At 36.6% G+C, this 11,449-nt stretch overlaps 1 protein-coding gene across 1 annotated transcript; it reads right to left on the bottom strand.

Moving 5' to 3' along the window:
* Nucleotides 1–6,885: 6,885 nt before the first annotated feature.
* On the bottom strand, nucleotides 6,886–10,536 carry LOC140833768 (uncharacterized). The gene is made up of 4 exons (XM_073198154.1): nucleotides 10,338–10,536; nucleotides 8,974–10,254; nucleotides 8,709–8,892; nucleotides 6,886–7,623 (listed from the first exon to the last, which is right to left on the bottom strand). Exons 1-4 carry the CDS (start codon nucleotides 10,464–10,466, stop codon nucleotides 7,040–7,042), a joined length of 2,178 nt encoding a protein of 725 aa, XP_073054255.1. The 5' UTR covers nucleotides 10,467–10,536; the 3' UTR covers nucleotides 6,886–7,039.
* Between the last annotated feature and the right edge of the window lie 913 nt (nucleotides 10,537–11,449).

Below are 11,449 nucleotides of genomic sequence, written 5' to 3' on the forward strand. Positions count from 1 at the left end.
CTTGTTCAGTTGCCGATAGTCGATGCAGAGTCTCATCGAACCGTCTTTCTTTCTTACGAATAGTACTGGAGCACCCCAAGGAGAAACACTCGGTCTGATGTACCCCTTGGCCAGTAAGTCTTCCAGCTGACCTTTTAATTCTTTCAATTCAACTGGTGCCATTCTGTACGGAGCTCTAGAAATCGGTACTATACCTAGCATCAGTTCAATGCTGAAGTCTATCTCTCTAACTGGAGGTAATCCCGGAATCTCATCTGGGAAGACGTCAGCAAACTCACGTACCACTGGCAGATCTGCCAATGCTGGACTCGACTTCAGTAAATCTACTGAATATACAAGGAACCCTTCTGCTCCTTTCTGTAACAATCGAGTCATAGATAGTACGGATACTAAAGGAATTCTCGATCTAGAACCCTTACCGTAAAATTTCCACTCTTCAGCCATATCTGGTCTAAATCTCACTATCTTGTGGAAACAATCAACTGTCGCTCTGTACTTGGTCAGCATATCAATACCGATAATACAGTCAAAATCGAACAACCCAAGTACGATGCAATCTAACTCAATCTCATGCCCGTCATACTGTAGCATACAATGTTTAACCGAATTCACGGATATCAAACCCGTCCCCAAAGGCGAAGAGACAGACACTACAGTAGCTAAAGACTCTACAGGCAATGCATGACTCAATGCAAATCATTCAGAAATAAATGTGTGTGAAGCATCGATATCAATTAATACGTAAGCAGGATAACCACATAAAGAATAGTTACCTACCACAACGTCATCTGGTGCTTCCTGGGCCTGCTCTTTTGTCAAAGCGAAGACTCTGGCCTGCTGTCTCGGAGGCTGACCAACTGTCTGGCTTCCTCCTGGCCTCTGATGTGACTGAGCTGGCGCTGACTGGAATGTATGAACAGCAGCTGATCGTCTCTCAGTCTGTGCTGCTGATCCTGATGACTCGGCCCTCTGATCTCTCTGCAAACCTTTCTGTGGACACACTTTAGCAAAGTGTCCCGGCTGTTTACAGAAATTGCAACTACCAGTCACTCCCTGGCATTGCTCAGTAGCATGTCTTCCTCCGCAAGTCTTGCAATAAACTCCAGTGTAACTCTGGCTCGGTCTGGAACCACCGGAGCTGGAAGAACTACTGCCAGATTTCTTGAATTGTTTTCCCCTGGCTTTCAAAAATTCTTTCTTTCCTCCACTACTGCTGCCACCCTCAAATCTGGGAGGTGGTTGCTGTGGTCTCGGTGCTGGAGGCACAAATGAAGCCCCTTTCTGTCTCATCAGACCGGCTTCTGCTCCCTTAGCTCTGTTCAGGGCATCAGTAAAATTATTCGGTCGCCCTGTGTTCACCAATGTTAAAATGTCGGGGTTCAGGCCATTGATGAACTGGTCAGCAGTAGCTTCTTCGCTGTCAGTCACATGTGGAGCAAATTTCAGCAAGGAGGAGAACTTGGACACGTATTCTTCTATGTTCATCTGTCCTTGCTTGAGGTTGGAAAACTCCGCCCCCTTGTCCTTCCGGTACGACACTGGAAAGAATCGTTGATAAAATTCAGTTCTAAATATATTCCAGGTAATATTTGTACCTCTATGCTCCATGGCTCTCTTCCTCGTAATCCACCAGTCCTTGGCAACGTCATGTAACTGGTGTCCAATTAATTTCACTCTCTTCTCATCTGTATACTCCAAGGATTCGAACATCATCTCTATATCATCAAGCCAACTCTCACACTCCACAGCGTTCTCTGTGCCTTTCAAGGTTGGCGGATGAAATGACTGAAATCGTTTCAGTAACGTTTCCATTGGAGTCGGAGTGACATCCATTGTAGGATTGGATGTACTTCCCTGTTCTGGTACTCGTCTCGGAGGCATATCTGATAATCAAATAGATTAGCAACAAATACCACAATTCTGTTTCAATCCTCCTCTGATCATCTTACTGCTGATCTAGATTCAGTACTGATCCAATCTCAATAAAACATATTACTATATCAAATCAGATAAACAAGTAACATGTAATAAAGCAGTAAGACATGCTAGCATTCAAAAGCAGGAAAGAAAACCTCAATCTACCCCGCTCACTAGCCTCTTCTATCTCAATCTAAAGGATCTATCGCTCTGATACCACCTGTTGTGGGGACCCGGACGCTAATCATGTTCTTAATCGTCATTGGGACTAATCAATTATAATAATCAGGGTCTAAATTTTTTTTTTAAAATGCGGAAGGTAATGGAATCAAACGCCTATACATATCAGTATAAAAGTATAAATCTGATAAAATATACAATCATACATACTCAGGTTCAACAACTACTATCAAGTGTTTAAACCCTAGCTCTAGTCCAAGTCCGGTATCATCACTCTAATCTCGGTCTGTCTTCACCTCTGTGACCATGTACCTGTCCCACCTGTTGTCATGCACACATACAAACAAGACAACAGCCGGATAACTCCGGTGAGATATAAATATCCCAGTATAAACAATGTATTAAATGCAATCATATAAAACATATATAAAAGCATAAACAAACATCAAAACATATATCCAATCTGACTACATGAATCAATGACTCGTGATCTAATCTTATCTTATCTCAAATCTAGGGATCCCAATCTACTTTTAGACTTTGGTATGCTGTATCGAGTGTCTGAGATAGACGTCGATCTACATCTAAGGCTCTTAGATACACCGTAAGTCTAGAGTCTTATCGGTTCTGAGAAAGACTCGGTGGTTCTGCCCTAGCTAGGCTGATCTGCCCTAGACTCGGACTCTGACTTTGTTCTAAGTCAATAGATTAACATATCAATCTGATAATCTGCAAATATCAATGCAATAAAATAAAGTATGTGATTTAGGGAAACTCAAGTCAAACCTAACTCGAGTTGTGCAATCCCGAATCAACATTTATTTATACCTTTCTTGCTGTCGATCTGGTACAATCAAAGTCTTGATTCAAAGTCTGTCACTGTTCAATCTGGCAATGATAATATCAATATTCTGTATCAATATTCTAATCAAATCACAACATCTCTGTTTTATCAAATTCTGGCGGTACAACAGTACAATCTTGCGATACTGATAATACTATATCAGTATGTAACAATTCCAATAATTTACAATCAACTACCGTACAAATCTGATATCATTTCTAGTCAATTCCATTATGAAATTCATAACAATTCCATATTCAGTCCGTTTCTTAATCTGACTTCGATTCTACGCTGTCTAACATGTCAAGAACAACATATATGACGTGTATTCAATTCTAACAACATCATAATTCCAAAACATGTCAAAACGTAATAAAACTTACGTCCTGTAGTAGCCTGCGTTGATATGAACACAGTACCGAAGTCGGATTTAAAATCTAACGGACGGATTGTTTGAAATCAAATTCTGAATTTAAGAAGCAATTTCTTCCTCGGAGCCTTTTTCTTCATTTCTCCTTAAGAATCTCGGTTGTATATATATATATATATATATATATATTATATATATATATATATATATATATATATATATATATATATATATATATATACTTTGGCCCCTCAACTTTTCAATATTTGCAATTTGGTCCTCAAAACTCTTTTTACTTCCATTTTAATCCTAATTAATTACAAAAATCATGGAATTTAATTCATCATTCCAAAATTCGTAAATTAAATAATCTTGAATTAAACTGATATAATCTCGGGCCTTACAAGTTGGATTTTAAATCACGCGACATCGATTAATCCAACGCGGGCACATTATCTCTTTCGTGTGTATTTGAGTGTTGGTAAAAACTTGAGTAAGACGGTCTCACGAGTCGTATTTTGTAAGACAGATCTCGTATTTGGGTCATCTATGAAAAAATATTACTTTTTATCTAAGGCATAGTTTGGTACACATGATAGGATAAACATGTGATATATAATATAAGGATAAGTTAAGGATAAATAAGATGTAAGATACCATATTTAATGTTTGGTATGATTTTAATAAGAGTGATTAAATTTATATATTAGATTGTAATGACAAAATTAACCTTATCATAATAAATTTTATAATTTCAAAATTGTTGCTTGACTTCATATTTTTTATTTGTTCATGCGTCGATAGTGTTGCATGATTTATTTATTTTTATCTAATTTTATATATTATATAATATGATAATTGAGCCTTTGTTTTTGTGAGTCATGTCAAATATCAATTTTTAAGGTTAATCGGATGATACTAATAATTTTATTGAGATTTATAAAAATTATTTATATAATTATCTCGAATTCATTTATATAATTATCATTTTATATAATATATTAAAATAAATAAAAATATTTATTTGATTTTAATTTCTACCTAATATCATAGATTTATAAAAATCATTTATAAATTAAGGGTAATTAAGTCATTTGTAGTGTATTTTATCCTTAAATTAAAACTATCACACCTAATAGAAGGGATATTTTATCATTCAAAAAATTATTTATCAAGGGCCCATGATATTATCATGAGCTTTTTAAAAATGTACCAAACATATGATAAGGAGGATTATTTATCAATCCCTCCCTTATCACATGTACCAAACTATGCCTTAGTATTACTTTTTATTGTGAATATCAGTAGGGTTGACATGTCTCACAGATAAAGATTCGTGAGACCGTCTTACAAAAGACCTACACTTTGGTCATATAATATATTACAAAAAATTGACACATGACACTATCTCACAAGAGTTTATATGATATTTTTTATAAGAATTTCGAGCCAATGACTTTACATTAAATTTAAATTCTTGATGTCAGATATATTGTAACATATAAATAACGAACACTTGGATTTTAGCATAATTTGTATGTGTTTTTTTTATGCTTGTGACAGATAACTTCATGCTTGGGCAACTCATTATCAAGGATATCAAATCGAATATTTTTAAATACATTTTATTATAAATAAAATCCCCTCCAATTCAATATTTTTTAATAATATTTCGATTCAGTCAATTGAAATAAACAAACATTTTTTTTTCTTTTCAAAATTTTGCCATTTAGCATGTTCTCATTATTGTGTTGACTACAAAATTTAACCGACGTGCAAATATATACTATTTCAAATAGCAAGTCAATATTATGCCTTCAATATACATAAATATATATAGCAATCCATTATTAATTTATTAGATTATTAACTTATCTAGCATGAAGACATTTTAATATTTCCAGAAATTTGAAGAAAAATTTAATTGATATGAAGATTCAATTTTAGCATCCTGATTTTATAATTATAATGTAATTAACTATTATTTTAAAATAATTCCAGTCTATATATAAATACTAGATATATTTTCCAAAAATAAATAAAATATTGTTAATCACTGCTACTTAACTTCAAGTAACTGTTTCAACAAAAAAAAAAACTACAAGTAGAAGTATTTGTACAACACACCAAAAACTATCAATAAAAACTTACGTGAGACGATCTAATCGGTCAATTTTTTGAGACGGATCTCTGACCTGACCCAACTAATGAAAAAATCTTATTTTTTCATATAAGAAGTATTATTATTCATGATAGTTATGAGTTGACTCACGGTTCTAACTAGACAGATCGTCTCACAAAATATTTACTCAAAAAATTATTCTCACGCATATGTACACACACACTTATATATAGTTTAGTCTTTGTTGTGTACACTTATATATAGTTTAGTTAGCATGATTTGCAAGCATAAGCAGATTTATGATTTCGATTTTGAAGGGCCGTTTATAAAAGACAGACAAAAAATTGGGGATATGATTTCGATTTCGAAAAGTCGCTTATAAAAGACAGACAAAAAATTCGGTGCCCTAGAAGGTAAAACAAATGAAGTTTGGATATGAATGTGTGAAAGATATGAACATGGGTGTCGTAAATGTCTATCCCAAATCTTTTGGCTCGAAAATGTAGGAACTCTATGCATAGAACAGCCACCAATAACAGTTCATGAAAAGTGCCTTTCGGCTTGCCCACTTTGAAAAGCATTTTTGTTTCTTCATCACATGGTAGCCCCCAACCCCGTTTCTTGGAAAATATTTCAGAGATTGCATACTAATAATTGGGAAAATCGTGGGTCCACCTTTATTTTTTCGAAGGCAAAAATTTGTGTGAGACGGTCTCATGAGTCGTATTTTATGATACATATATCTTATTTGAGTCATCCATGAAAAAATATTACTTTTTATGCTAAGAGTATTACTTTTTATTGTGAATATTAGTTATTTGGGTCATCCATGAAAAAATATTACTTTTTATGCTAAGAATATTAATTTTTATTGTGAATATCGATAGGGTTAACCCGTCTCATATATAAAGATTCGTAAGACCGTCTCAAGATACCTACTCTTTTTCGAAAAATCAAAGTTGTACTGTATCTTTATTAATTTTTTGAAAATTTATATTCTTGGGCTCTCTCTATTATCAAATTTAGAAATTTTCAAAAAATTTATTCTTTGTTCATAAGGAAAAATAACTAAACTTGAAAAAAAAAACTACGATCGAAATTTATCGACGTAAAAACCAAAGAAACAAAAGACAAAACATACTAGATAAAAAAAATTAATGCAATTTCCCTTTTTGTTTTGATGATGCGGAATTGCGACCCATGGATAGAATGAAGCCAAACGATTTTTGTTTGAATAATTGTTGCTTAAATAAAAATCTCAAACTCACAGAATATGTTAAATTACATATTTTATAAAATTTTATCTACTCTATTGTGTTTTTCTTCACAAATTGAAAGGCTTATTTATAAAATTTCTTTGAAAATAATCTAAAAATAAATACATCATTACATAAATCATCACACACTAATTTTCAATATTCAATGATCCAACTCTTATTTTCAACAGCTCCATCCCTAGTAAGATATTGACATTTATATTGTGGTTTAAGTCAGCCATCAATATAGTTGATTCCGAAAGAATTGCGAAAACAGCGAGTTTGGTTAAATACAAAGATAAGAAATTCACATGGTAAAATCCCTGAGTAAATAAACCCCCGAGGGCCTTTCATCTCCACAAAACCTTCTTCCTGTTCATCCATGACAATCTGTTTTCAGATGCCAATTCTCCGAGATCCCGTAACGTCTCGGCTATCAAATCCTTGAAAACCAACCTTTCTAGATCCAAAATCGACTCCGACATCTCGGTCGGGTAATCTTTCCAGCCCGTGATCTCGTCCCCGGATAAGTCTTTCCTCAACACACCACATACCATATCGTACATATCTTCAGCATCACTTCGATCACGAATTCTTTGGAATTCTAACCAGACCTTATCAAGGGAAGGGCTTGTGACGTCGTCGGTTGTCCAAGAAACGTTCTTCCAAGGAGGCAATCGTCTTATCCATTTAAGAATTTCGGTGATTGTGTCAAAGACCGCCTTTCTTTGAAGCCTGGAGGCCTTGGACGAGTCCTGTCCTTTCTGAAGCTGTTGCTTTTCTAGGAAAAGAAAAAGGTCCGATCCTCCGGGGAAGAGATTGGATGCACTTAAGATATCCGCGATGTAAAGAAAAGCCGACTCCTCGCACGTTTCTTGGCTAACTAGTGAGACACCAGTGCTCCACGTTTCTTCTTCCGCATTACCATAATGATCTGAAAAATTCAAAAATCCATAAACATATATTCATTTGTAAACTCCTTAGGAAACAATATATAACCAAATGTAGAAGCTTAAAGCCACTGCCCACTAGCATAGAAGCATTTTCTCAACAGAAAGCTGCTGTGTACTGCCCTTCGCTTGCTCAAATTTGGAAATATTCAAGATTTTCGATCACTCTATCATCATCTTTTACGGTTCAAACATCATGTTTTTCGATCTTCTATTTTACATATGTAACTAACGGCATGTATCCACTGGAATCGTGGTCAAACTTGAATCATTGATCAATATTAAGAGTTTGTTTTTACAAGGCGGGAAATATATTGCCCCGGCCCCTCACAAAATCCAAACCAAAATTCCAATCAGCAAAGGACCACAGGGAGGAGCAGTTGTGGTCACCAGGGTGTCCCATTCATGCACAATTGGAGTATTTATTGACAACCAGTTTTGGTTCCACATTCCAAAAACAATATCCACATCAATCATTTAAAATATCTCAAGCCAGACAAATATTCAAATTTGGGATAAAATTATTGTGCCAGCCATTGTTTAGGTGAAGCGATAAGCCGGAACCAGGCAGAGAGCGACAATCGACTCGTAAAGGCATTTCCTTTTATCCACCAACCAAAGAAACTCAATTTTTTTCTTAACTCTATATCGATAATGATGGGATAGTCTATGCTTGCTCACACAAATGAACCGTGGATGCTCCACCGGATGTGCTAGAATAATCTGAAATTCCAGACGGCAGTGGCAGCTAATCCAATGGGTGACCTTGATCTTTGGAGCAAAGGTCGTTGCGACGGTAAACACCGATAGCAAAGAAGGATACCCATTGCAGGTCGTGACCCACGTCATGTTACTTATGAACAAACTTGTCGCATACCACCCTCCATTAAATTTCATAAATTTAGGATTTTCATTTGGGAATAGCAGGAGAAGTTAAACAGAAGTTTATTTACTTTAAAAATACTAAAAACATGGTTTCGGGCTTTTATTTTAGTCTTTCCATAGAACTAAACTAATCATAGCTTTATAATTAGTGTAGGAGATTCAACAAAAGTAACAAATTTGGTACCTTTGAAAAGAATTTTACGCTTGGCCGCGATAGGGGAGGCGGTAAAGGAATCATCCCTGTGAAGGGAGGAGTCAAGAACAGAAACCGGGCTTGGTTGCATATCAGCTGCGGCAGTCATCTCTGCTATGCTGTGAAGCAGCTTATCACATCTCTCCAACAAATTCCTCCCCCCTGTTCTTGACCTCTGGAATTCAGTAACAAACATTAATCAAGTGAAAAAACATTAATTACAGGATTTATTATTGTAGTCAAGAATGTGAATCACCTCTGTATCAAGGGATGTACTCGAGCTACTTCCAGAAATGGAGGCAGATTCATCCTCTCCCGATTTGTTTGCCTTCTGATAATCTTTAGCAGTTGTTTTCTTGCTTCGGGGAGGACGGGCATGGGTAGTTGGTTCCGACCCAGTTATCCTTGTGTGAAGATTCGGCGGGAGAGCCGGAAGGATGCGGCGGTTATCTGTTAACTCATTTGCTCTTCTCTGAGTTTCGACTCTCAGAGGTTTAGGTTTCACCAGCGAGTTTGGCAGCCTTACACGCGGCGGAATCGGGAGAGGGGAGGGTTCGACTGGAACAGAGTAATTCCGGCGAGATTGCCGTTCTGGGCTTCTACCATTTGCCGGCGGGTACTCGTTTTCCGTTCGCTGGTGAATCGGCGAAGTTATTGATGATCTAGAAGGTTTTATCACAACGATAGGCGACTGATCGTACATAAATTTCTGGTGGCGGGTATGACGATTTCGCTCCGCGGGCTTCGTTGAGTGCAAGAGCCCCTTGAGTTGCAGAGCTTCGAGGATATTTTTCAAGGTTTCCAAATCTTTAGTGTGTTCTTCCATTCCTCTCATTTTCAATCTGTTTTCGATCTCTCCCTTAGCTGAAACATTCTGCTTCGGCTCCGGGAAATGGTCAGCTGAATCGAAGAAGCTCTTTCCATGCTGAGGTGCCTTCCATGGGGATAAGTTGACGCCATTATCGTCGTTTTTCCAGTAACTCTTCATCGCCACATTGTTTATCACTTCGTGAGTAACAAGGGGAGTATGAGACTGATTTTGCTGCTTGACGGGGAAATTGTTGCTTTCCATGCTGAAGCGAGAGTGTAGGAAACCTCTGGAAACTCCTGATTTCCGGAGCTCTGGCTTCTTTTCGTGTTCCATAGCATTCAACGAATTCGGCATTGGCTCCAAGCCCATCAGCTTGGCTATAAGACTATGCGATCTGTACACTTGGGAATCAATGGCGGCACCATTCAACGTCAGCTGAACGGCAGCACTTGTGCGCTTCTCCTTCGGATGGAGTCCACCCTTATCATCGGTGGTTGCCCTGCTGTCGAGTGAAAGCCTCGGAATTTCTTTGCTCGACTTCCACGAGGAAGCCGCCCCTTCTTTCGATTCCGACATAGGTAGCTTAAGTGGCAACTCCGCTGGCTGAAACCACTGCTTCAGCCGCTCCGGGCTCGGCCGTACCTTCTCTTTCTGCTTTCCCGACCCTCTCGCATGAACCGGCGAAGCTTCCACAGATATCTCCGAATCCGTAATCGTATCAAAAACCTAGTAAACATTAAAGAAACTTGAAACAATGCCGTAAAATATATTACCACATGTAAAAAAAGTAAGAGTTCCGAGAATAAAACCGGCGGGGGAAGGAGGCGCTTCGTGGATTTCCCCGCCAAAATCTGGTGGCGATCGAATATCTGAAGAATACCCGTCATGCAACCCATCTGGTTCTCCATGTTCAGTTCAGGAACGAACCCAGTCGCCATTCTTTCAAGCAGGTTTTTCTCTCTCGCTCTTAAAGAGGGGAGGAGATGGCAGGGGTCGGGTTCAAGCTTAAAAGTTAAAAGTGACATTTGGGTTGGATTGTACTGCTTCTCAGTTCCTACTAAATTGCCACGTGGCACACATATAATTCAAAGTAATGAAATTTTTAATAAAAAGGAATTATTCAGAAATTTAATTAAAAAATCAAATTTGCATTTTTTCATACTAAAAATTTAAGAAGACATTAAAATAGAAATATCATAACAAAGAATGTGACCGTTGTAATTCGGAAACTATAAATAGAGATGTAGTTCAATCGAGCAAGGAGACGAAATTAAGAAAATTCTCAAGTTTCAAGAACACTTGCCAAGTCTCAAAGTTTTAGCAAAAAACTGATCATATACTAAGATACACTATACAAAGTTTTGTATATGATCATTGATGATCATTAATTAATAGGAATTCTTTGTAAGTAGTTATATTTGAGAACACTTTGTATATTGTTTTTTTGTTCAGTTAAGTAAATTATGAGTTTTAATTTTGACAGTGTTATGTCCAAACTAAATTGAGATTTTACAAATTGATATTAAAATCCAAAGTCTTTTAGTTTGAACCTTCCGAAAAGGAATAAAGGGGTGACGTAGGAACTTAAGTTCTTCGAACATCCAGAAAAAAAATTGTGTACATTTTAATTCAGTTTACCTAGTCAAGCCAATAATTTTAATTGTTCTAGTCTATCGGTTTGACTTCTTTCTGCACGTATTTTTGTTTGTCAATTGACATTGACAATCGAGAATACATAGTTTACTTGGTAACTCGACTGAATTAAAGTTAAAGAAAAAAAATTTGTTGCAAGTATTCATTCAACATCCCCTTTTGAAGACTCAACCGATCCTATCAAGTGGTATCAGAGCGAGGCTTATTCTCGACTATGAACATTTTTTTTCAAATTGTTTCGTTCAGCAAAATATCGATGTTCTCCAAA

The sequence above is a fragment of the Primulina eburnea genome, chromosome 6 (genome assembly GCF_022965805.1).
Source record: "Primulina eburnea isolate SZY01 chromosome 6, ASM2296580v1, whole genome shotgun sequence".
NCBI lineage: Eukaryota > Viridiplantae > Streptophyta > Magnoliopsida > Lamiales > Gesneriaceae > Primulina > Primulina eburnea.